Source organism: Sturnira hondurensis, unplaced genomic scaffold (genome assembly GCF_014824575.4).
Source record: "Sturnira hondurensis isolate 20B ecotype Veracruz unplaced genomic scaffold, ASM1482457v3 Scaffold0021354, whole genome shotgun sequence".
NCBI lineage: Eukaryota > Metazoa > Chordata > Mammalia > Chiroptera > Phyllostomidae > Sturnira > Sturnira hondurensis.
Window position 1 is genome coordinate 2,807,511 of NW_028093985.1, and position 26,779 is coordinate 2,834,289.

Consider the following 26,779-nt stretch of genomic DNA (forward strand, 5'->3'; position numbering starts at 1 on the left):
CAGGGCAAGAGCTCTCTGTGACACAGGGACATCTGCTTCCCTTAGCTCTGTCATGAGTCACTAGACACTCTTAAAGCCACATGCACCATTGCCCAGCGCAGCAGCACAGCTATTAACTTGCCATTTTTATGAAGGTATCTTAAACAACGTATCATCCACTCCTCCCTTCCCCCCAATTAAGGTTTGTGGGGAATATGCTCTGCTATTTTGCCGGACCCCCACACTGCACCCCATTACACAACCTCTTGAGAGACTGAGTCAGAATTACCCAGCTAAGACTCCTGAATCCCTAACCCACAGAAACTCTGATATTATCTTATAATTTATTATTTATTGTTGGTTTAAGCTCCTAAGTTTTGGAGTCATCTTTTCCACAGCAGTAGATAAGTAAGTCACAGGTGAAGTCATCATTTAATATGATAATTTCAACAATATGAACTGGAGATTGAATCTTGGAAACACTGTGCTGTGTTAGCTTTCAATAAATAGCAAAAAACTGGCAGTAAAGGGTTCTGCAAATAAAGTTTGTATTAATTCCACGAAGAGGGAAGAATAGTGTGACACTGAGGCTTGCCTTTCTAGAACTCGAAGCGTGCCCCATAAAGTTTCTCTGAAGCCTTTTCTTGCAGCTTTTCATCAACATTTTCAGAACAATAACTGTAGTAGACCTGTGGTTTTGGCCTAACACCCCTTTCTCTTTCTTGGGAAACAGAATGCCTCTTTTTTGGGGAAGGATGGGATCTCCAGTTCACGTTGGTCATCTGACTTCTCTAGGGTCATCTGACCCTCCTAAGGGTGGGTGTGATATCCAGCCTGTGAGTGGGCACCCTTCACTAGGACCAACAGGGCAGAGTGAGGAACAGAGCTTTCTCGGGGGTTGTCCTTGATACCCAGGGTTTCCTAATGAAGAAAGAGTCTGTCTGAGAATGAAGGCAATACAAAACCAAAACCAAAACCAAAACCAACCAACCAAAAAAAACAACCCTGAGTTGAGAGATAGAGATACATATGGAGAGGAGAGGAGAGGAAAGGGAAGGAGGGAGAAGAAAAGAGGGAGAGAGAACTTTGGAATCCCTGCTGAATTCGATTCAATGACATTGTTTCTGCTTGCTTGTAAATCTGCTACTTATCTCTAAATGTTATATATAGAGAGGCCTATCACAAATAAATATTTAAGTTGCTATGGGAATTCATTTTTTCTGGAGTTGGGATGGGAGTGCCCAGGCTCAGATACATAGGGCTGAGTCACTCTGTGAAACTACTGAATTTTGAACTATTTAGCCATCTTATTCTAACCGTGCTTTATTAAATTGCCTTTAAACCACACTTATCATTATAATAATTGCCTAATTGATGAGTTGAATAAAATCGTTGACAGGTTTTCATTCTATTTTGTAATAGCATCATGTTCTTAACTTTTTTTGAAAATTATACTGACAGTATTAATCCCTCATTACAAATATATTCCCTTTTTTGTATCATCCGCTATTAATTTGATCCACAGTGTCCTTTCAAAGTTCTAAAAAGTCCTGTACCCGTCGCCCCCACCCCCTGCCTACCCCCAAGATATTGCTCACGGAATATCTTCTGTCTCTGTGTCTGTCTCTGTCTGTCTGTCTGTCTGTCTATCTATCTAATTTTACAACCTCCCACCTGTTCAAAGCTCTGCCCTGGGGAGTTCTATTAATTAAAGCTAAATCGCCATTATGGCAAAGCCTAGATTTATGGACAAATAAACGAAATCACCATCTCAGTGATCTATGTTTGTGGGGGCGGGAGTAAACGGGCTGTTCGTGGCTCGAGTTCTGCAGTTTCCCTGAGGCAGTGCAAACAGGGGCCAGGAACTGAACACCAGCCAGGGTTTGGGCTGGGTGGAAAGGCTGCGGCGGGCCGGCATTCTCCTGGGTCCCACCCTCCTGTGGGCGGAGTCGGGGCGGGGCGCATGGTCAGCTGACTCAGATCCTGTGCTTCCTCCTCTGGGGCTGAGCCGGGCAGTCAAATGCAGCGGGGCAGACCGGGCTGGGCCCAGGTTGGGGGCACCTCAGGGGCCATGGAGCTGCGCGGGCTGCTGGCAGCGCTGGCTTTGCTGGCGCTGCAGTCCGAGCAGGTCCCCAATGCCTTTGCTGCCCAGGGTCCGGCTCTGTGGCCCATGCCGCTCTCCGTGCAGATGACCTCCCGCCTGCTGTACCTCTCCCCGGAGAACTTCCATATCGCCCACCATCCCTCTTCCAAGGCCGGCCCTTCCTGCGCCCTCCTTCAGGAAGCGTTCAGGCGGTGAGTGGTCCTGCCCGGCGGCCGAGCGGGAAGGAGCCCTGGGTCCCCCAGGACCCCCCGGGTGCACCACCCAGGGATGCTGTGCAGGCGAAGATGCAAGGGGGAAGAGGGCGCCTCTTAGCACCTGCACAACCACCCAGCCACGTAGCGCATTATCCCCATTTGACAGATGAGGAGGCAGTCTCGGAAGGTTAGTGACTTGACTAAAGTCAAAGGTCTAGAAGATGGCAGAACCGGCTCGAAATACCGAACGACACCCAAGCACTTCCACTTCCCCTCCTGCATCCTCCGGGACATTCCGGGCGCCCAGGAACCCTGGTTTGCGTCTGGGGTGCTCAGTGGAAGTAGGTTGCTCAGAATCCTTGGCCACGTTCGCCTAGGAAGGGAGTCTAGGGTGGATGGAAGTGGGGGAGGGAGGGAAGAGGCAGCTTCTTATTTGCTGTTAGGAGGAAGAGTGCTGAATGCTTGGGGACCAGGGAGTCCCCAAAGTTGGCTGTCATTTGTAGGCCGTCTCACCAGCCACCCCCAAGTCTGGTAACAATGTGGATGGCAGAAAGCCCGTAGGTTGGGGCACAATACATAAAACTCCCCTTCCCTTCCAAAATCTGTTCCATATGAAATGTTATGTTTTCATCTAATTACTTTAATATGGTCAGTGCAACGCAGTATCTGATTTTTTGTCTTCCCACGCCAGTCACATGCTGGCTCTCCGAACTTCTCCTTAGTTGTTCAGCAGCCCACAGGCAGGGTGAACTGTAAAAAGGGGAAGCAGCCGCAGCTGGGCTTTGCTGGCCACACACCAAGCAGACCGCACTAGGGGTCATAGTTCAGCACACCACACGCTGTTCCCTCCCAGTGAGACGTATGTAGGCGGCCCAGTCCTGAAGGTGAGTTAGTGCCCTGAAGGATTGTAACTGGTCCTGTTTGTACTGCAGCCCCCGCCCCCCCAGTTCTATTTCTGTTCCCAGTGGGCATTACAGCTTCATCGTACCTGCAGGACACCAAACAGCTGGTGGAAAATGCAAAACTACCTTAATACCTGCTGGCCCCAGACAGGCCTGCAGCTAAGACCCTGGCTGAAGAAGCCGGACCCTGAGGTGCAGACAGCAGAGATGGCTCAGTCTCCTCTTCACTTTTGTACAACTAAGTGGATACTGTTACCTTCCTTTTAGACACATACCCTAATGAGCCCTTTGGTATTGAACCTAGTAATAGATCATAATGGCTAGAGTCCAGGTGAAGAAGTAAAAACAAGGTGGTTGGTTGCCTTGGGATATTGAGAAGGAAAAAGTACCTGAAGGTCATCTAAAGCAGCAGTCCCCAACCTTTTTGACATCAGGGACCCGTCTAGTGAAAACCAAATTTTCTACACACCGGGGTGGGGTGGTTTTGGGGATGACTGAGTGCATAGATTCTCCTATGGGAATCCAGTGCCACGGCTGATCTGACAGGAGGCGGAGCTCAGGCAGTGATGGAAGTGCTGGGGAGCAGCTGTAAATACGGAGGAAGCTTCACTAGCTCGCCCTCCACCCACCTCCTGCTGTGTGGTCTGGTTTGGGGGGTTGCAGACCCCTGATCTAAAGGGGGATCACAGCGGGTCAGTCTTTTAAAAACAAACACACTTGCCCTCGCTGGGTGGCTAAGTTGGTAAGGAGCATCACCCCATACACTAAAAGGTTTCTGGTTGAATCCATGGTTGGGGTACACCCCTAAGTTGTGGGTTCTATCCCTAGCCAGGTCACATAAGGCAGATCAATGTTTCGCTCTCCCCCCACCACACCCTAAAAGCTGTATCCTGGAGTGAGGATTAAAAACAAAACCACTTATCCTTTCTTTATATCTGCTTTGGGACTTAGTTTTTAGGATCGCATTTTCCCTCTGTGCCACACCACTAGTAAAAAAAGAACTTGGTAATAAGCTGAAGTGTCATGAGTATGGCAAGAAAGCACGGGCGACAGGTTAATGGTTAGACAACCAGGACTTGAATCAGCTATGAGACAGTTTAAAAACAAGGCTTGGCATTCCAAGGCAGCGCAGGTAATCTGGAGTTTGCCGAACTAATTTGTGCCCTGCGTGTGGAGCAACTATTAATTATAGGCTGCACTGTTAGGAAGCAGGTTGTAAAACAGCCCTTGTGGCTAAGACTTGAAAGCATTCAGGGGTTGGAAAGATTCAGAGATGACGAGCTAGTCCAAAGCTTCAGGCAGTCGGGAACACACACAGCTTGGGGCTTGGGATGCAGATCGTTCAGAAACCTGTGCGTGGCTCCTGTCTCCGAGGAGCCCAACTTCGGTCGCAAACTCTGCTTTGCAACAGTGTGCATTTTGCAGGCAGAGAAGTGTCTGGTACAAGGCTGCTCCCTCGGCTTCTAGAACAAGGTCCATCCCATGCTAGTCATTTGTGTAATGAACAAGTAGCTTCACTCTCTCAGTCCCTGAAATGCTGAATTAGCCCAGGTACAGACACACCTCAGAGATACTGTGGGTTCAGTTCCAGCCACAGAAATAAAGCAAGCCTTGCAATACAGTGAGCTGTAATCCTTATGGTGGGGAAGGTCTTGCATTCAATTTGTAAAAAACACAGCATCTGTGAAGCACAGTGAAACGGGGTATGCCTGTTCCATGGACATGACTGCCTCAGAACCCTCTGCGTTTGCTTTAGGGTTTTAATACCCAGAGCCAAGATTTTGCTTACTTGGGACAAGCCAGGACCTAATGTGGTGAAAGACACATAAGATTAACCATCTTAATCGTTTTTAAGTGTAGATCTAGTTCAGAGATCTTAGTTCCCTTTTCAGTCTGTGGAGGTTTTGTGTGAAAAGGGCCCTCAGCACCTTCCTTCAGCCCACCCCCACTGGTTAACTCCCCTTCACTTCCAAACTCATCGGAATGTGCCTCTCTCTCCTTACTCATCTGGAAAAACACAAGACGTTCTCACACACAGGTGCATACACAGCCTCTGGCTAATCAACATCTATAAAATATTATTTAAACAATTGCTTTAAGGCCCTAGTGAGAAATCTGTGGTTTGGCAACATTACGTGGGGGTATATGTATTAGCTAGGATGCTTTTGTTGGGAAAATACAGGAATCGTGGCTCAATCTGCCTTAACAATAAGAAAATCTATTATCTCACATAACAGGAAGTCCCAAAGCACGGAGGATTTCAGAGCTAAGTGGCATAACAGGATGAGTAAGAAATTGGTATTCCTTCCATCTCTGCTCAGCCATCTTTGGTGTGGGTGCAGCTGGTCCAGGTGTCACGGCGGAGAGTTTTCTCCTTGTGGCTCATTTAGGAAACTTCCTCCTACATTCCCACCTCCCACCCCCAATCACTGGTCAGAATCAGCTTATACACTCAAGAGTGATCGGGGTTACCTTCATTGGTTAGACGGGTGGTTCTTATTGGGGACGTCATGTGAGTCACCTCGGAGCGTGGGGGTAACTTTGAAAACTCCCATGCCTGGATCTCACTGTCCAAGATTCTGGTTCTGAAGGTCCAGACATCAGTAGTTTCAAAAAGCTCCCTGGGTGATTCTAACGTGCAGTTTGGGGTGAGAGCCTCTAGTTGGACTAATAATTGGGGTAGCATGGATTTGAAGGGTCAACTACAATGTCTACTACCACATATATATTTGAAACTTGGCTGCAGCAGTTTAAATTTGTTTGAATTCATTTCTCACACAGATATTATGACTGTATTTTTGATTCCCACAAGTGGCATCATCGCCCTGCCAAATCTCATGTTAAAACGGACTTACAGCAGCTTCTCGTCTCAGTGGTCCTTGACTCCGAGTGCGATACATTCCCCAATATCTCTTCAGATGAGTCCTGTGAGTACCTATGTGATGTGAACGTATCATATCAAAAGCTGTGGCAGACGTAAGTGCCAAAAGCAGTCTCCGTGCCATGAACTATTGTGAGTTCTTGGCTAGTGAGTTTTTAATTCCTGTTTTTTAAATTACCATTAAAGCCTGATGGTGAAAGTACAGTAAGTGGAGAGGAGGAAATAAATCACTCATAATTCCAGCACTTAGTTAACCCTGGTTATTTCAGATTTTTAAAAATAGCAATACGCTTAAATATTTTACATATATATAAATGTAAGCATGATAATAACATGAAAATGGGGTTGATTCTATATGCATGATTCTGTATTTTGCTTTTTAAAAATAATAATATTGTACATTATGAACATGTATCTCACTAAATATTTTTGCCTGGATGTGCCATAACTAACTTGGCTAGTCTCTTATTTTCGGACATCTGGGTAATTTCCTTTTATTTTGACGACATATCTGTATGTATGATCTCTACTTATGTATATGTATGTATATGTATGATCATACATATCTTATATGTATGATCTCTACTTATAACCTAATCTGACACAAAGATTTGCAGAACTCGAGGTGGGGCAGCCATTTCACTTGCTCAATAATATAATCAAGATTTAGCTACATGTTTTTTTTGTTGCCTCAAACATTTTCTAAGGCTCTTCCCTAGTTTTCTGGAAGGAATAAACAATTGGGCAGGCCTTTTCCACGGGGTGTACTGACTGGGGACAATGGGGAACTAACCAGAGCATCAAAGAGGAACACTCTGAGGACACGGGCGATATGCAGAGGCACAGAGCGCTGACTGGTGAGCCGGGTGTAAGGACAGGGAGGACGATGTGCACGAGAACAGAGTGGGACCTTTGTCCTTCGACAGCCCCACAGACAGTGAAGGACATCTCCTCATCCTCTTGGCGTGGATGAGATTTCTCCATAGTACATCTCTTTGAAAAAATAACTTCATTTTCCTCAGTGCTATACCTAGAAGAGAAGCAGGACTCTTTGCCAACTCTAGCCGTGTGACTTCATGGCAGTCGGCACTCAGACACTGTAGGGGTAGGTCTTGCGACCCGAATGAAGATAAAATGGCCATTACGTGGTCAAGGAATCTTTGCTGACCGCTGGCAATGCAATGACATACTATCCATTCCAGAAAATAGAGAGTTATAGTTTATCTTTGACTCAGCTTTGCTAACACTTTTTATTCTGAAAGGAAGTTTCTTAAGACAAGTTGATGGTGAAACTTTCTCGTGGAAGGCTAAACTAGCTTTAAGTTTCAGACAAATTGATGATGATGATGATAAAAGTAACTCGAACAAATGGAAATAACAAGACAGCAACTGGTGTTTCAGAGTGTGAGGAAATGTCAAGGGAAGCAACAAGTGCTACAACATTATCTCCTAATAAACATTATAAATATTGCGTGCCCTCAAAACCAAAAGCGCTCTAGTTTCTATTGTAGAGAAATGATGGCATGTATCAAGGATGTTCAATGAAACACACATGTTTATATATCAACAGGGACACAATGTAAAACAACTGTATTTTCCTGTTAAACATATGGGTATGAAAGTGCCTAGGAAAGGCCTGATAACTTTTCTTTGAAGACAGGAAAGGGAGTTGGGTAGGCATCTCAAAGGAGATCTGTAATATTTCATAGTTTTTAAAGGAGAATATATTGATGTTATTTGTCTGTACACCCTTTGAAACAGTATGGTGCAACAGTACAGAGAGCCATAGCTGACGTCAAAGATGCCACTCCCATTTCAGGTCAGGGAGGTGATCACTGTTAACACTAAGAATTTGGTTTTGAAATATAAATTGAAATTCTATAGCTGTGTGTTCATTTATTTAGAAAACAAAATCTCCTTCCAACTGCTTTATATTTGTGGTTTTTGCATTGAGCTGAGTCAAAGTCCTTTTTAATATCAGCCAATCCTCAGTTTATTGGAAAATAATTGGCATCAAGCACATGCAACACGTTAATGTTTTTAGAGGACCGTGCTGTTTCTGGGAGATCTCAAAACCATAACATGGCAAAAAAATGACTCTCAGCAGTGACTAATGGGACTGTGGGTGCTAGGTGGCGAAGATGTGACGCAGATGGAGAGGCGCTGTGATTAGAGTGCAGTGGTCAGAGCAGTGCTGTTCTCAGCCCGGGCCCAGCTCACTCATCACCCCATCTTCCCATGGAAAGGCTGCCTCGTCAGGAGACTGTCAGACGAAAGGGTCGCATGACTATTGGCTGTTGCTAGAACTCTTTCCCAACCTGCAGCCACCAACTATCCCGTGATTGGGCGGTGGTGGTGGAGGTGGAGGGTGATGGCTCGGCCCAGATACAGGATTAAACCATTAACCTGCAGCCCTTGAGTGTCCTTACTGTGGCCCAGGCTGCATCAGTATCCCTTGTGTTTTCAGTCTCTCTGTGCTGAATGGTGCTGTACTTGGTCTGTGGTCGACTCCACCCCAATGTAAGACTAAACTATTAGGACCACCTTAAGCAGAGTATGACTCAAGGACTGAAAGATTTAGCACCCCCTTTGCTGGTAGCAGCCAACTGGAGCCCCTAGACGAGTGTGAACTTTTTACTGAATGGGACAAAGCTGAATTAAGCTAAAGTGAGTTAAGAAGTGAGTCTTCAGGAAGACTGAGGGTGGTGTTTGGGAAAGGCAGGTGTAGGGAAAGTGGGGAAACACGAAAGGAGAAGGGAAAGAGCAGAGATTAGTTCCCGGCCACCAGGAAGATTGGAGTGATCCCAGAGGCTTCACCAGGGAAACCTCAGCTTCACTATGACCCTACTCTATTGAGGGGCAGTTGGAGACAGTAACTGGCCTAGGGTGGGGAAGGAATCACGGAGATAAGGCCCAGGTTCCTGACTTGAACAACTCAGCTGGCTAAAGGGTGGTGCTGTGACTCAGAGACCTGCAAGCAGAGCAGACGGGCAGGTGAAGTGTGAAGAGTTCAGTTTGGGGCATGTGGAGTAAAAGGAATCTAGGGGACAGCTAAGTGATGTGCGGGAGGCAGCTGGGGAACACAAGTCTGGAGCTCAGAAAAGAACGGTCCAGAAATACCTATTGCATGTTTGGGAAATTATCATGTGTCATTGAGGGATTAACAACCTTTTTCCCCATATAGATACTTTACTTGTGAAGGGACCAATGGCTTTCCTCAAGGCCAACAGAGTCTGGGGAGTATTACGAGGTAAGATGTATGTAGTTTTATTGTTATTTTTTAGTAAATAAATATTTTTAGTTGCTGCTTTGAGAAATATAGCACAGCAAAGCTTTGCTTCCTTAAACACGTTATAGAACGGCTTATTGGGCATTTCCAAAATGATTTCCATTGGACCTTTTAGAAATGCTTGAGGGCTATTACATTCAGCGCTATAATTAACTGATGCCCTTGGAACTGTAATGTTCCAGTTATAACTGGCCCCGAGCCACCCTGGTTAGGGGACTTTGTTTCTCGGCACTTCTTGCTGCCTTCAGTACCAAGCACCGCCCTCCCCTCCCTTCCTCCCTTCCTTCCTCCCTTCCTCCCTTCCTTCCTTCCTTCCTTCCTTCCTTCCTTCCTTCCTTCCTTCCTTCCTTCATGGTTGTTTATTAAAATAAAAAGTTCTCCCAACTTATTACTGAACCAACCTACCAGTGCAGTAGCAAACAGAAAAACTGTTTCCCCCAAAACACCACATCCAGCTGTCCATGTAGCGGCAATGTTTTCAGCTTGACATGGAAAGATGCTGATGACCCTGACTCGGCACAAACACATGGGCCGCCTCATGTGAGGTCCCGGAGAGGCTCCACTCAGTCATTCTCTGACGTCTCCTCATGGAGTCGGACCTGCTCTTGCTACCAGTTTCCATGGGAACGCACTGAGGAACAGGACGGTTCTGCCTCTCTCTCGGTGGGGAAACTCGGTCAGGAAGAGTGAACTGTCACACCGTGACAGAGAAGGGAGAGGCACTGTCCCCTGTTTCAAATTCCTAGGGACTCAGAAACATGACCGAGTTTAAAGGAGCAGTGTGAAAGGATAAAGGGTGGGTGGAACACTGTAAGCAGTGGGCAGGAAGAAGCCTTAATTGCTTTTCCTGTGAATTTTAGTCTGAACTTCAAAGTTTAGGCTTTGGGTCATTTACTTTTGCTGTACAAAAGCTTCTTGTACCTCTTTTTAGTAGTTAAGACATTGTTATACTGACTTCTAAATAGTAGGGTTTTAAAAAAGGATAATTTTCTTTAATGTGAGCTAACCAACCAAAATTATGGCACTGCAGTGAAAAATCAAGGCGGCTTTGGGTTTGACGCAGGTTGAGCATTCTCTCAAATACAGTCATCATCACGTTTTATAGTCAAAATAAAAATGGCATGATTATAATCCTATTTCAAAATAGAACGTGAAAATATCAACAGATGTTTACTACAAACCCAACTGCAATCGTGACCATCGAGATCATTGATGTATAGTGTCCTGTGTTTTCTTTTTTTTTAATATTTTATTTATTTATCTTTAGAGGGGAAGGGAAGGAGAGAGGAAGAGAAACATCAATGTGTGGTTGCCTCTCATGCATCCCCTGCTGGGAACTTGCCCCTACCGGGAACTGGCCTGCAACCCAGGCATGTGCCCTGACTGGGAATCGAACCTCGATCGCCTGGTTCGCAGGCCCATGCTCAATCCACTGAGCTACACCAGCCAGGGCCTGTGGTTTTAAGCTTGCTTTAGTCTGACCAGCCTGCTTCGTGTGGGGTCTGCTAGGGAAGAGGCAGCTTTACTGATGTCTGTGCTGATCCACACCAAAGGAAGCGGCTTCTGAGAACATTCAGTGACCAGATTCTAGCCCACGTCCTAATCTTCTGTTTGCCATTAGACCTTCAAAGTAACAGCTGTAAATGGCAGTTGAGTGTATTGCTACTCAACCAGAAAATTCCAAAGTTTGTCCTCCTTGTATGAGCCTATATTTGAGAAGGGGTAGCAAAAATGACTGAATTTCTTTTTCTTCCCATTTCCTGTCTAATTTCTTGGAGGTGTAATTTGACATTTAACATTGTATTAATTTTAGGTGTAAAACATGATTTGATATTTGTATATTTTGCGAAATGATCACAGTTAGTGCAGTTAACAGACACCACCTTACAGTTACAAAAGTTTTATTTCTGTTATGCAACTTTTAAGATCCACTCTCTCAGCAACTTTCAAATATGCAACGCAGTATATTATATCCCAAGGAACTCAATTTATTTTATAACTGGAAGATTGTACCTTGGACCCCTTCCCCATTGCATCCCCTCTCCCTGCCTCCAGCAACCACCAGTCTGTTCTTGGTATCTGTGAGCTCAGTTTTGTTTAAGATTCCATATCTAAGTGAGATACGATTATTCATCTGTCTGACTCATTTCACTTCGCACAATGCCCTAAAGGGCTATCCGTGTTGCAAATGGCAAGGTTTTCTTTATTTTATGGCTGAGTAATATTCCTGTGTGTCACATTTATCCATGGATGGAGGTGTTTCTACGTCTTGGTTGTTATAAATAACGCTGCTATGAAAAGGGGGTGGGGAGGACATGTCTTTTTGAATTAGTGTTTTCATTTTCTTCCGATAAATACCCCGACGTAGAATTGCCGGATCATATGGTAGCTCTGTTTTTAATTTTTCGAGAAACATCCATCCAGTTTTCCATAGTGGCTGCACCAATTTATGTTCCCACCAAGAATGCACAAGGCTTCCCTTTACTCCACATCCTTGCCAACACTTGTTTTTTTTCTTTTTGGCAGTAGCATTTAACAGTTATGAGGTGATATCTCACTATGGTTTTGGTTTATATTTCCCTAGTGATTAATGCTGAGTACCTTTTAATGTACCTGTTGCCCATCTGTATGCTTTTTTTAAAAAATGTTTGTTCAGATCATTTAATCAAATGATCTGTTTGATTAAATCAGATCAAACTTTAATCAAACTTCTTTTTTGGCCATTGAGTTGTGTTCGTAACATACTTTGCATATTAACCCCTTATCAGACATAGGATTTGCAAATATTTTCTTCCATTTGGTAAGTCACCTTTTCATTTTGTTGATGGTTTTATGTGGGAAGGGAGAAAATTTCTTCTCCTCCTAGTTTCTTTCAGCTGGTGTAAAATTAAATCAACATGAGACAGATTAACAAGAGAAAATCACCAAACTTAATCACATATGTATTCATAGGAAGCCAACACACATGACAGTCAGAGCCCACGTGCATGAGAGGTTCGGAGATAGGTAAAATGAGGTACATGTGACATTCTGAGCTAAAGTGTCTTGGGGCTTCAGAGGGGAGGAAGGTATTGCAGAGTGGTAAGAATAGCTGTTCAGTACTTATGTTTCCCTGCCATACAGATAGGTCAAAAAAGTTAATTTTGGTAAAAATTCTTATGGGCAAAGCCCCCAATTTAAATTCCTTAAGGGAGAGGTAAAAGTTTCTCATGGGCCTGCAGGGTCTTGATTGTCTTTGGCTCAAAGTAATTCACATGCCAAAGTGGCACATTTTGGGGAGGTCTGCTGTGAAGTTTTATAAATTTGATTTAGTTCCACTTGTTTACTTTTGCTTTCATTGCCTTTGCTTTTAGCTTCAATCCAAAAAGATCATGGCCAAGGCCCATGGCAAGGAGCGTACCCTCCTATGTTTTTTCTGGGAGTTTTATGGTGGCAGGTCTTTCATTCAGGGCTTTAATCCACTTTGAATTAACTTTGTATGTGGTATTAGATAGCGGTCCAGTGTCACTGTTTTGTATGTGACTGTCCAGTTTTCCCAGCACCACTTACTGAAAAGACTGTCCTTTTCCCATTGTGTATTCTTACCTCTGTTGTAAATTAATTGACTGTACATGTGTGCATGTACTTCTGGGCTCTCTGTTCTGTTCTATTGATCTGTGTCTCTGTTTTTATGCTAATACCATGCTGTTTTGATGACTATAGCTTTGTAATATAGTATAAAATTAGAGTGTGATGCCTTGTTCATCTTTCTCAAGATTGCTTTGGCTATTTGAGGTGTTTTGTGGTTGCATACAAATTACAGGATTGTTTGTTCTATTTCTGTGAAAAATGCCATTGGAACTTTGATAAGGGATTGCATTGAATATGTAGATGGCTTTGAGAAGATTCAACATTTTAATGATACTAATTCTTCCAACCCACCAGCATAGAATAACTTCCCATTTACTTGTGTTTAACTTCTTTCATCAACCTCATTTTCAGTGTAGAGGTCTTTTAGCTCCTTGGTTAAGCCTACTCTTTGGTTATTTTATTCTTGCTAAGACTGTTTTCTTAATTTCTCTGATAATTGATCATTTATGTGTAGAAATCAAATTTTTATACATTGATTTTATATCCCCTAATTTTACTGAATTTGCCACAAATGGCCATTATTATGTTGAGGTATGTTCACTCCATACCCAATCTGTTGAGAGTTTTTGTCATAAATGGATGTTGAATTTTTTCAACTGCTCTTTGGGCATCTATTGAGACGATCATGATTTTTGTCCTCACTTGTTAATGGGATGTGTCACATGGAGCGGTTTGTGGATGTTGAACTGTCTGTGCATTTGGGGAATAACTTCCACTCACTCATGCTGTGTAGCCCTTTTAATGTTTTATTGAATTTGGTTTGCTGATCTTTGAGAATTTGGTTGAGGATTTTTGCACCTGTGTTCATCAGGGACATTGGGTGTGATGTTCTTTTCTTGTGTCCTTGTCCAATTTTGGTATCAGGGTAACACTGGCCTTGTAAAATGAGGCCTTGGAAGTGTTTCGTCCTCTTACATTTTGTGGAAGATTTGAGAATGTTCAGCATTAATTCTTCTTTAAATGTTTGGTAGAATTCACTAGTGAAGCCTTCTGGTCCCGGACTTTTATTTGTTGAGAGGTTTTTCATTTTTGATACAAACTCCTTCCTAGTAATCAGTCTGTTCAGATTTTCTATTTCTTCATAATTTTAGTCCTGGTAAGTTGTATGTTTCTAAGAATTTACCTATTTGTTTTAAATTGTTAAATTTGTTGGCATATAATTGTTCATAGTAGTCTCTTACGGTGTCAGTTTTAATACCTCCCCTCTCATTTCTAACTTTGAATTATTCTTAGGTTAAACTTTCCCTGGCTATATAGTTGTTAGCTAGAATGATAAATTTTAGTAAACTCAAGACCAGTTAGAGGAACTGTCTGTAATATATTGTATTAAAGGAATAATCGCTTGAGTAAAAAAATGTTCAGAAGACAGTTTTTGTGGCTATGAGTAAAACATTGCAAGTGGGGCCTTTATTTGTAGTTTCATGGTGGCTCTTTGAGCTTTTCTGCCTTCTTTAAGTTTAGGTACCTTCTCAGGTTTCTGTAACATTTTATCATAAAAAGTCTTACTCATAATGTTATAAATGTATTAGGAACTGGTCTTTTGTTTTACTAAATAACTATTCTTTTTTTTATGTTTATCATTCAAACAAAACAGAGGCCATGGGACCAATGAAGTAAAGCATTTTTATTAGTAGCAACAGGGATTTTTGGAAAACTGAGCTTTAGCTTTAGAAAATATGTTAGAGTTAAAATTAACTATGTTTAATTTTATTTGCCTTATCTGGTTATGGTTCTGTTTGGATAGCACAACTTTTATTGTTTCAATTTGTTTTATGAATTATGCAATAAATTATACATTTTACTTTCCTTAGGTCTAGAGACCTTCAGCCAGTTAATTTATCAAGATCCTTATGGGGCCGTAAGTATGATTATCACGTTACTAACATTTTTGGATAGACATATTGCTACAAGAAAAATGCAAGCTTTTTGGCTATTTATTGCTTCCTGAAGGTTTCTACTCCCCAAATATTTATCTTAGATGGTAAATGTAAATTTCACTTTTTTTGTTCTAAATTAATCTTTTTTAATCTGATACTTACATAGGCAGATGTAGTCATTATTAAGCTTAAGTCAAGAGAAACTTTTAAAAATAAATCAAAATGTATTTTGTCTTACAGTACACCATCAATGAATCCACCATCAGTGATTCTCCAAGGTTTCCTCATAGAGGAATTTTAATTGATACAGCCAGACACTATCTGCCAGTTAACAGTATTCTTAAAACTCTGGTAGGTAATTATTTTTACTTTAATCCATTGTGCACTCTGAAGATGTGTCCTATTATGTTGTTGCTTTATATTGGTTGCTTATGCTATTATACAGGTTGGAATGGGGGACTCGTTTTTCATGTACTGAGTATAAGCACTGGGCTCTCTCCCCTCTCTCCTTTGTGAGGTGTGCTTCCTCAGCTGGAAGGAGAGGCTCCCCTAGGGAATCACCCTGTTGTTTTCATGGGGGGAGGGGAGAAAGAAGGGAGACTCAACAAGGTTAGCCAGGATTGAGAGAAAGACTGTTTTAATGCTTCCTGTGGGCCCTCTTTGTATACTTCCATTTGTCAAATCATGGGTCTAAACTTCTGATTAGAAATATGTGGTCACTGTACCTCTAGTTAATGTCCTTTAATTTTGTGACCTCCACTTACTTTCTTTATAGTGGCATTGAGTCTGGGGGTTGCTTTATACCTAGGAAAATGTTCCAAAAAAACACGGAACCTCAGGTTGTAAGAGCTAGGTATCCCATAATTCACCAAAGATGAACATAAGTTTTTATGCCCCATTTATCTCATTTAGACTTAAAAATGGAAATATTAACAAATGTGACTTTAAAAAAAACTTAAATGGGATTATACTTTTGCTACTTTTAAAATAGACTGTTACAGACATTTTTCTATGAAAGTATATAAGGCCAACATCATCTTTTTAAATAGCTGAAGATTCTTTTTTATGTACTGTGATATGTATTTAACCAGTCTCCTACTGATGGACTTCGAGGTTAATGTATCATTATCACAAACAGCACTTCAGAGTAAACATTTTTATATTGCATACTTATCAGGATTATTTCCTGAGGATAAATTCTTAGAAGAGAATCTCTGGGCTTAAAGCTGTGCACTTCTCATCTTCTGGTGCGGACTGTCAGACAGCCTCTAGTGAGGCCCCACCATGGCACGCCTGGCCAACAGTGTGGCACACCTTTGCCATATTCTTTGCTAACCTGGTGATAAAGTATTTCCTTGTTTTAATTTGTATTGCTTTGGTTTTTGGTGAATATAAGCCTCTTTTACTTATTAGCTATTTGTATTTTTTATGTCCACTTTGTCTTCTAGAACAGTAATTTCTTCCTTGTTAATTTAAGAGCTCTTTACTGTTACATTTGTTTATAGATGTGTCAGTAGTACTTTTATATTTGCTTATATTTATATGATGTTCTTATCCATCACATATTGTTGTGAAATTTTCTAAATTTGATTTTTAAACCATGTTTATAATATAGTGTCTTTTGCCTATAGAAGTTTTAATTTTTTATAAAGTTAAAAAAGTTTAATTTTTTATAAAGTGATCATCTTTCAGTCTTGTCTGTTATTGTTTTTGACCTTGGGAGGTATGTTAAGAAAGGCTTCTAAAAAAAGGGTATAAACATAAAAATAGCCTTGCAATTTTTCTTTTAATGTTGTATTTTTCATATTAAATTCTTGATTCAGTTAGAATTTAGTGCATTGTAGGTGATTATTTTAATATTATTTTTTCCCAAAGGTTAGCCTGTAGTCCCAATATCATTTTTGGGCAACCTATAACTTCCCCCACTGCTTTCGATATCATGACTAGCAAATACTAAATTCCTTAAATACACAAATCAGTTTCTGGACTCTCAATCTGACCTATTTACCAGTTTATCTTCTTGGGCCACTATAGATGATTTTAATTCCTGTAACTTTAGAAGATTTTTTTTCTCTTTGTATTTTTGAAGTAATTCAAACGTACAGAAATTGTAAGGAAAGTGCAAAGGATTCCCATGTACTGTTTACCTAGACAGCTCAATTTTAAAATTTTGTTGTATTTGCCTTATTCTTCCTCCTATTTAAACATATTTTTCTTAAACTAAATGCAAGTTCCAAATAACATACTCTAATACCCCGCAATATTTCTTTTTGGACTTCCTAAAAAACAGCACTTATCTCAATAACTACAGTACAGAGGTTGACAAATGACAGCCCAAGGACAAAACCCAGCTTGTCACCCACTCTTGCAAGTGACATTTTACTGGAATACAACCATGTCCATCTTTTTTTATATGTTGTCTTGCTTTACAACTGCAGGATCAGTTGTGATAACCCTATGGCTCCAAAATTAAAATATTTATCTGTCCCTTTGCCCTCCCCTGGTAAAAAGTCACGAGGAATGCGCTTCTCTAATAATGCAGATCCTGCCGTTACCCTCCACATACTGATTTCTTTGTACAGTCCCCTCGTATGTGAGCCATTTCCAAAACGCATCAGCCAATCCCATTGGCCCCGATGAAGGAGAAGGGGGGCTTTAAATTTTGATTATGTTGTAGGGCAAATATTCCCCCTTATTATTTTTCTTTTTTGAATAATCTATTTGTATTTTATATAAACATTGTATTGTTAATTCTTCCAGAGTAAACATGTCAATTTCCTAAAAACTTCTGAGAATTTTGATTGGAATTGTACTGTATTTCTTTTATTTGTACCATATTTCTTAAATTGTACCACATTTCCTTTATTTGTAAGGAAGGGCTAGCCATCAGATCTCAGAATTGTGGGAATTGTAAGTTGTGGTAGTTACATGAATGCCTCATTTTTCCTCTGCTCCATTTCCAAACATAGTAGTAGCAGCCAAGAACCATTTTCCATTCTTGGCTGAGCCCTAAGTACTCACTGGGACTTCATCAGTTTGCTCCTTCCCCATGGAGCAAAGTTACAGCTTGCTGTTTAGAATGAATACAAATTCTGTAGAGAATTTTGAAAAGTGACAAGCCATGTAAACTCTGTAAGGTATAGAATAAAACTTCTTCCACATTCTTCAGTGAAAAATTTAAAAGGAAGCACACACATTGGAAACAATCCCAAGTGAAGATGCATAAATTGGATTGTGTGTTATCTGTAGTATATAACTTTTTAACATTTTTTTGCAGGATGCCATGGCTTTTAATAAGTTTAATGTTCTCCACTGGCACATAGTTGATGACCAATCTTTCCCCTATCAGAGCATCACTTTCCCAGAGTTAAGCAATAAAGTGAGTAATTCATGTGTGTCTACTAAAATTTTTGGTAGTTTCACTAGAAGTTTGTAGCTTTAATGTTTCTTCTCATGGATAGAAGTGTAAAAGTTGGATATTTGGGGTTTTAAATGTTTGTTTTTAAATAGGCTGCGGCTTAGCATTTTAGATCCATAAAACTGTTCTGTTTTTATAATTGTTATCATAAATGTAAATAGTCTGTAGAGACTATATACATAAAATTTTAAAGCCTTAAGAATGTAGGAGACCTGACACATTCACAATTCAAATAAGATTAATTATATTTCTCAAGTAGTCCAATTGTGTATTTGCTTTAAGCAGTTATTTTGAACTCTCTAAATGACTATTTCTTTTTCTCTCTGAAAAACTACATGAAGTAGAGAATTTTAGAAATGAGAGCCTCTTAGAAAACAATGGTAGTCTCAGAAGTGTTCAAACTGTTGTTATGGACCAGGGGAGTTGGGAGTGAGCCTCAGTGTCACCCCTTTAATCCACTGTGATACCAAGATGGTAACTGAGAAGCTGTGTGCCTTGTCCACAGTTGCAGTTAGAAAGGAGTAGAGCCAAGACTCAAAATTTTACTCTCTGGCCATAATTCCAAAGCTTTCTGCAGTGTTAGGAAGTAGCATAGGCTGCAATGCTGGTAGCACTGCTGTTTTTGTTTGCCTTTGTTTTACTTTTTATTATGGAACATTTTAAGGATACAGAAGTAGAATAATTTAATGGCTTTCCATGTCCTCATCACCTGGCTTTAACAGTCAGTACATGGTCAATCTTATTGACCCTGGTTACCTATTCTTCCCACCTTTATTTTGAAGCAAATTCAAGATGTCGTATCTCATTTGTGAAATGGCCAATTTAAAAATCAAAACATTACTGCAGCTAAAAAAATTAACAAAAACCCAGATAGCCAATCATTATTTACATTTCCCCAAGGCCTTTTTCTTTTAAACAAACAAACAAACAAACGAAACAACCCCCCTTCTTTTGCATTGGGGTGCAAGTAAGGTCTGTACTTGGGTCAGTTCCTACGTCTACTAATTCTCTTTTGACTTTTAGGTGCCCACCTGTGCACATCTCTTTTTTTCTTATAATTTGTTATTTTTTGATGAAGAAGTTAAGTCATTTGTCATTTAGATAGTTCTATCAGTAAATGTGGAATTAAAGTGTACTGAGAGCTTATGGGTAAGATCTGGCAAACAATTTGAATGAGTTATCCAACACCACACAGAACTACTTAATACATTGTGATACTGGAAAAGTCAGCTATGAAATATCAAACTGCAAACAGAACTGTTAACAGTTTTCAGGACCAAATCCATTTCGTATATTTTAATTTTAACCGATGTGGCTTTTTACAGGGAAGCTATTCTTTTTCTCATGTTTATACACCCAATGAAGTCCGTATGGTGATTGAATATGCCCGATTACGGGGGATTCGAGTCATACCAGAATTCGATACCCCTGGACACACACAGTCTTGGGGAAAAGGTAAGCATTTTATGAGTTCCCAAAAGTGAACATTTGAGGTTCTGCACCTCTTATTTTATGACTTGGTGTTTGCTCATTTTATTCTTAGTTGTGATTTACACAAAAGGTAGCGCTAGTGACAGACATAATTCAGTACCTGCTCTGGGTCCACTGTGAACAAGTCACTATGTCTGGGCACCGCCTACAGTGTAAAAACAAGGGACAAGGCAAACACAAAATGCCTGTGACAAGTAGAACATAATGGGTGAATTTAAGGAATGGTTTCATGAGGTAACACTTAAAACGCTTTCCAGAGGCCCAAGAATAGAGTCATGTTTCCGGCAGAGGGAACCACAAGGGAAAGGCATCCGGCTGGAGCGCGGCGGCAGGGTAGGAGGGCCTTCCCCACAGGGTGGCTAAGCACTGGCTCTGGAGCCAGACTGCTGGGTGAGTCTGCCTCTGCCATTTACAAACCGAGCGGCCTTGGGCAAGGTACAGAGTATCTCGTCCTCAGTTTGCCCATCTTTTTGAGGATCAAATAACAAATGTAGAGCACTCAGCATATCATCTAACATAATTGTTCAGTAACTATTATTACGGTAGACATGGAGAATAACGGGAAGTAAGTCTGGAAAGTACAATGTAGAGGGCCTTGAGGGAGGAATGTGGGCTTGTCAGGACACGGAAACCAGTGAACATGACGGAGCTGAAGAGCGACACGAGGGAGCCACACTTCGGGAAGACCTACAGTGGCACAACGGAAGGAAAAAGACACTGAAGTCCGAGGTCAGACTGGTGATGGCAGAAGTATGAAATAATGCAGAGAACCGAGAGACATTTTGGAATAGACCATCAATCACAGAACTTGGTAACTGACTTCAGGAGGAAAGGAAAGAGCTAGAAACTATACAAACACCAGGAGTCCCTACAGAAGGAACTTGGGGAACAGGAAATTTGGTTTTCGTTAGATTGTATTTGAAGTGCAGATAACATATCTAATTGTGTTCATCAGGGAGTCTGAAATATGGATTGAAGTTCAAGAAAAAAGTGTTGGGGCAAGCTGAAGATTTGGGAGTCATTAATATTCAAGACAATATTTGAAGTGAATAAAATCTCAGAGTGGCTGATGGAAAGGGAAACAGGTTCAGGAGACAATTCTCCCTCATCTCACTTGGGAGAAATAACCATAGCAACATGCTTATCTCTCTTTGTATAAAATCTCTTATAGCTTCAACAAAATAAAATAGTGTAATCATGTGCTAGCCATTCTTTGTGGTTAAAATGCTTTTTAAGAAAAGAATCTCCATGTTTTCCTCCAGGTCAGAAGGATCTCCTAACACCATGTTACAATGAACATCAGCCTGGGACTTTTGGACCTATAAACCCTATTTTGAATACAACGTACAGCTTCCTGTCTAAATTTTTCAAAGAAATTAGTTTGGTATTTCCAGATTGGTTCATTCATTTGGGAGGAGATGAAGTGGAATTTGCTTGTTGGTATGACAGTTGTTTAAAACCTGCATTTCCCTTAACTATTGCATGTGAAATAGGTTTAAAGGTCTTCACATGAAAAGGGAAGGTTTGGGGCAATACCTCTACTCGCACAGCTTTACCTTGACAATGTAACTCCTGAGGTGGTGGATTTGGGGTGGTATAAGAAAGTAAAATAGCTTTTAGGAAGGTAAATCAAGATGCAGAAGAAAACAGAGATTAAAAAAAGAGACAATGTTGAATGAGAACAGCTTTAGTGAAAGAAGGCAGCGAGTAAGTGGGGGAGATTTCTCAGAAAAATTCTCTTTGCAAATAACCTTAGGTGGAGAAGGGAGGCAGGAGCTACATAGAGAAAGCCATTTTTGCAAAAAAAATCAGCTTCTGGAAGAAATTCTTTGCAATGGAACAAAAAGATAACTCATAACTAAGTTTTTAGGCTTATTTTAACTGCTGCAACTTTGAAAGTTTTAAGCACAAATGATGCTAAGGAGGTATGCTGCCATAAATATGAAACTTTTAATGAAATATTAATCATTGTTCTATTTTTTTAAGGGAGTCCAATCCAAATATCCAGGATTTCATGAAGCAGACGGGCTTTGGCAAAGATTTTAAAAAACTAGAATCTTTCTATATTCAAAAGTAAGTTACCTGAAAGCCTACCTGTGTTTTTATTTAATCAATGCCTTTTATAATACTTTTAGCTATTACTAGTACTGTTTTATTTTTTCATTTTCTCTGCTCCCTTGCTAACGTTTACATGTTGTATACTTTGTATATAAAAATCATATAAATGAAAGCAATATGCACTGCGTTCTTCAAATCAGGAACACGGTAACGCTAAGCCTTTTGCAGTGAGTAATTGTTAAAATACAGGACAGCAGTCACATGCTCCGAGAACGCAGCCGAAACCATGGCTACCCTTCGAAGTCTTCCTCACCATCCGCCCCTGTAACTCATTCACTTGTGTCAATTCCAGGTGCTTTTTAAAAATATTTTATACCTATGCCACCCAGTATGGTAGCCATAGCCACATAGCCACTGTTTGCATTTAAATTAAAAGGAATTAAACATTCAGTTCCTCAGTCACACCAGCCACATTTCAAGTGTTCAGTAGTTGGATGACATTAGTTAGGGGCTCCCATATTGGAAAGCACATGTATAAAACATTTCCGTCCCTGCGTAAAGTTCCACTGGGCAGTGCTGCTGTATGCTAAGGACCAGTAAAGTTTTTTTCTGTAAAGGCCAGATAGTGAATATTTAAGACTTTGGGGACCACATCTGGTTATACATTTTTATTTTTTAAACAATACTTTACAAAATATGAAAATCATTCTCAGCTCATGAGCCGTACAGAAAACAGGCTTCAGGCTGTAGTTTGCCCAACCCTGCCCTGGGCAAGCCCAGACTCCAGCCTTTTCCTGTTTGGCTTGTCACATGGTACATTCTTTTTTTTTTTTTTTATGCTGCTGAGTACCTGGCATTGTCAAAACATAAGGAAATACTTGTGGACCAATTGTCAGCAACTGCTGAATGTTATTTAGGTGACATTATAAAATAGATTATAGTTTCTTTTATTCTAAGATACCCATGAAATTACTAGAGATTGCTGTTTCCACACTGCCCTGTGACTTACATGTCCTCCTGTGCTGGGGTCACGCTTAAAGACTCATTCATGCAGCAGATGACCATTAAACCCCTCTGCTGTGGCAGTGTCTGAGCCACGTCCTAGGAAGAAGGGGCCGCAGGGCCCACATAGAGCTGGTTCTGCGATAAAGGTGTGCTGTACTACGAACCCTGCGGTCCATAGTAGAAAATATGCAGGTTGTTAACCTTGTGATCCAAAATGACTTAAATTTTTTTCTCAATGGTAGGCTTTTGGATATTATTTCAACCATAAAGAAAGGATCCATTGTCTGGCAAGAGGTTTTTGATGACAATGTGAAGGTGAGAAGTGTGAAGACTGCATTTGATTCTGATAATCTAAGGCTTGATACTGTAATATCCTGGATGTAACAAATGCTTAGGAAGCACTCCCTAATGCTGGGGAAAATAGCTTCCTTTTCCATTTAAACTTTCACTAGGCAATAGCTGCGGACTGAGCCCAGTGTGAATGGAGTTTGTTTCTTTTCTTCCATTTTTCTCACTCTTTAGTGCCTCCTTCTCGTCGCTCCCCTCCTATCTCATTACTCACAAATTGAAGTACTTTGAAGTAAGTTCCTTTTTTCAGGAATGGTCGAAATAAACAGATAAGAACAAATGAGCCTTTACTGCTAGTAAGGTCGTTTTAAGTAAAATTATCAACGTACACTTGTTACTTTAAGTGGCATCTCTCTAACATAGAATTCTTATTTTCCTTTGGGCACCTGAGAATTTGCAAGTCCAGCTGTTAGTATTCCCTTTCCAGAAGGGCTGGTGACTCCCTCACAGTTTCAGAGTACGTAACAGTGTGGTAGGGATGGGACCAAAGCCTTGGTTCACTACACCTACATCATGTCATAAACAGGCAAATGTTAAGTATCCAACCTGAAGGTTGAAGCAACTTCTAATTTTAAGTTGCTATAAGATACAGCATTTGGCACTAACTCTGAGGGGAGAGGGGAAAGAAGATGATGCGTGTGGTTTTTCAAGGATCTTAAAGTTACTTTTCTAGTTATCAATCTTGGACTTTAAATTTCATGTACTGTATTTGGTAGACCTAACAATACTTACTGCAATTTTTCATTTTAATAGCTTCAGCAAGGCACCGTCATTCAAGTATGGAAACAGGGCAAGTATACTAGTGAACTAGAGGTAATCACAGAAGCTGGCTTCCCTGTGATCCTTTCTGCTCCGTGGTACTTAGACTATATCAGTTATGGACAAGATTGGATGAAATACTATAAAGTGGAGCCTCTTGATTTTGGAGGTAAGTGAAACGACCAGCAGTATCCTGATTTTCCTCCCTAGCCTCCCACAAGGAAATCCTTACCTAGTTATTACCTACTAACCAGCCTCCCTTTTATGTTTAGTCCTTGATTTTATTTGTGTTTACTTAAAAAGAAGGGCCTCAGTATCACTTGAAACTTTGAGAAAGAAACCAAATCCTCACCTAAAAAAGAACTTGGAAAGTAGATCCCCCTAGATTTTATCTCCCTTTTTACGGGTGAGTCTTGTTACTCTCTGCATTTTCAAGGTGTTTGACTACGTTAACCTTGCATTTCCTCTTCTGAACTGCCTCTCCACTGTAAGACACCTCTGCAAGGCTACAGGCTAGTTTAGTGGATCTCCAGCTGTGCCGTTTTAGGGTCTGGGGAGCAGACCCTCTTTGTGAAGAACAGTTCTACTCTGTCCTGTTTTGTATCCTAGACTTCACTGTAACATTTTGAGAAAAAGGATTTTGCTGTTCAAAAAAATTTCAAAACTGTAGGTCTATTAGGAATTGACCTAACTTTCTCTGGAAAGTATTTTCTGAGAATCAAAGTCATAATTACTATAAAACAAAATATTAGATACCTAGTCTCTTTTTTACTACCAAGAAATATAGATATTAAAGGCAGGAGTGGTAGGCCCTAGTATTCCAATTTTTATTCCCTGGCACAGTATTCACGGGGGTGGGGGTGGGGGTAGTTTCTGGTGACCGAATCAGTTTGTAGACCAGTATCTGCATACCGGCACATGCTAAAAAGCAACGTGAGCCACAGGCCAGGGTGAGAATACAGTGCCCTTGCCGTGAACATCCGTGAACATCCGTGAATATCCGCCAGGGCCCTGCTGACCGCAGGAGGAAAGTGTCGCCCTGGGACAGTGACAGAAGGAGAAACCAGTGTTGCCTCTGTATATAAGCCTTAAGTCACAATCACTTAACTTACACCGATGCAATGATTTTAATGTAGGTTCTCAGCAGCAGAAACAACTTGTCCTTGGAGGAGAAGCCTGTCTGTGGGGAGAATATGTGGATGCAACTAACCTCACTCCGAGACTATGGTATGGAATTTCAGTGATGGCATTTGAATTAAGGTGCCTTAGTTTTCCTTTTCTATCCAAGTCGGAAAGCATTAGGAATTTCCCCAAGTGTATAATTTAGATACTTCTTTAAGAAAACATGGATTAAAACGGCTTTGGGAAACCTGTGGTTTAAATTGTAGGCCTCGGGCAAGTGCTGTTGCTGAGAGGCTCTGGAGCCAGAAGGAGGTCACCAACCTGGACGACGCCTATAGAAGACTAGCAGCTCACCGCTGCAGAATGGTCAGGTAAGGCCCTTTCCGGCCAGGGCTCTACTGAGTCCAGGGTGACTTGTAGCCTTAGTGTGAGCTGGCTTCTTGGGCATTTCTGCTATAAATACAAAGGGATGTCACCTAAGAAATAGTGATATAATTAGACAAAAATGGGAATGCCTATAAGGAGAAAGTCTATTTGAACTTACAGCATTTTATAGCTATGCTAAATTTAGGTGTGACTTGGACCTCCATTTTGATTTACTTTAACGATCTTTTTTCAGTAATTAGTGCTGTAGTTGGTGATTCTGACTTAAGCTACTAAGCTCTTTAAGATGGAGATGAGTTAGAGCGATCTAAAACAATCCTTCTTTCGTCCTTGACCTTCTGCAGACGCGGCATAGCTGCACAACCTCTTTTCACCGGATACTGTGACACATGAGCTGGAGCTGGAAGGGGAAAGCCCACAGCAACGCACCACCATCGACTCGGTTTGAAATCATGTAAATTAAGATTTGGTATATTGTTTTTGAATAAAATATATTTGAATTGATTGAACTTCTATCTTCTACATTATATATAGAAGACTGGCAACTTTCTGTGACAGAATCTTTAAAAAGCAATAACAAAATATATCATTCAATCTATTCCAAAGGGCTGTGTCTTTACTGACACGAACGACCTCATATACACACATGTAATTCGGGTATATTAACTTCAACATCAGAGCACCCTTCTCATGACATAAAGTAGAACGGGCAGCCGCAGCGCCACTGTCAGTTTTAAGTTACCTCTTGCAGGTCCTTGAATGTATTCAAATGGCAATGTATTTGTCCAATAAATAAAGCAATAAAAATTGTCCTTACTGATAACAAACAGGTAGGTGCTCCTGAATTTCTCTCCAAGGACCTAGAAGCACTTAGGTCAGCCCACTTCTACGGTTGAGCAGGGCACTTTGGTCTTGAGGATTCATGGCTTGATAATTAGATAGTTCTAGGGCAAAAGTAGCTGAGCCCGATGTTACCGTCCGAAGCACAGTTGAATAACCCTAATCAAAATAATTTAAATCAGTTATATCACCCAACTGAAGCCTCAAGTTTCTCTTCCTGCTGCTCATCCTTGGACCATTACCAGGAGAAGTCGGATGTAGAAATATTGTGAGGACAGAAGACAGTAGTAGTGTGGGTGCACGTCAGATGTGTTCCCTGGTCCCAGCAGCTGGTAAGAGGACTCTCCCAGCACCTAGGTGCTTGTTCTAGAGCAGAAGAGGCTGGTGGGGAGAATGACACTTGCCTGAAATCTGGCCATTATAGGAACAGGGTAAGACCTTGGAAGGGAAAAAATGGAGGGCTGGCGCCACCCTTTGGTACATTACCCCTCTGCTGTT

The 26,779-nt window shown here is 41.1% G+C and overlaps 2 protein-coding genes across 7 annotated transcripts in view; one reads left to right on the forward strand and one right to left on the reverse strand.

The window, feature by feature from the left end:
- Positions 1 to 1,961: 1,961 nt before the first annotated feature.
- Positions 1,962 to 25,950, forward strand: HEXB (hexosaminidase subunit beta). The gene is made up of 14 exons (XM_037032225.1): positions 1,962 to 2,274; positions 5,961 to 6,106; positions 9,245 to 9,310; positions 14,791 to 14,837; positions 15,097 to 15,207; positions 18,134 to 18,235; positions 19,600 to 19,729; positions 21,028 to 21,205; positions 21,752 to 21,838; positions 23,071 to 23,143; positions 23,930 to 24,104; positions 25,072 to 25,162; positions 25,324 to 25,428; positions 25,786 to 25,950. The coding sequence occupies exons 1-14, from the start codon at positions 2,000 to 2,002 to the stop codon at positions 25,832 to 25,834; spliced, it is 1,635 nt and encodes a 544-aa protein (XP_036888120.1). The 5' UTR covers positions 1,962 to 1,999; the 3' UTR covers positions 25,835 to 25,950.
- Positions 24,597 to 26,779, reverse strand: part of GFM2 (GTP dependent ribosome recycling factor mitochondrial 2) — a 58,123-nt gene continuing 55,940 nt past the window's right edge. For all 6 annotated transcript variants that reach the window (XM_037032213.1, XM_037032214.1, XM_037032215.1 and 3 more), the window contains one exon: positions 24,597 to 26,440. In XM_037032213.1, the coding sequence (XP_036888108.1) occupies positions 26,312 to 26,440 (129 nt within the window). In that variant the 3' untranslated portion in view covers positions 24,597 to 26,311. The remainder of the gene's footprint in view (positions 26,441 to 26,779) is intronic.

What these genes read in the sequence shown, in the direction of transcription:
- HEXB (XM_037032225.1), top strand. Translation starts at nt 2,000, where the DNA reads ATGCAGCGGGGCAGACCGGGCTGGGCCCAGGTTGGGGGCACCTCAGGG. An exon ending in GAATCTTTCTATATTCAAAA is followed by an intron (nt 21,839 to 23,070) that starts GTAAGTTACCTG and finishes TCTCAATGGTAG; the next exon opens with GCTTTTGGATATTATTTCAA. An exon ending in CACCGCTGCAGAATGGTCAG is followed by an intron (nt 25,429 to 25,785) that starts GTAAGGCCCTTT and finishes GACCTTCTGCAG; the next exon opens with ACGCGGCATAGCTGCACAAC.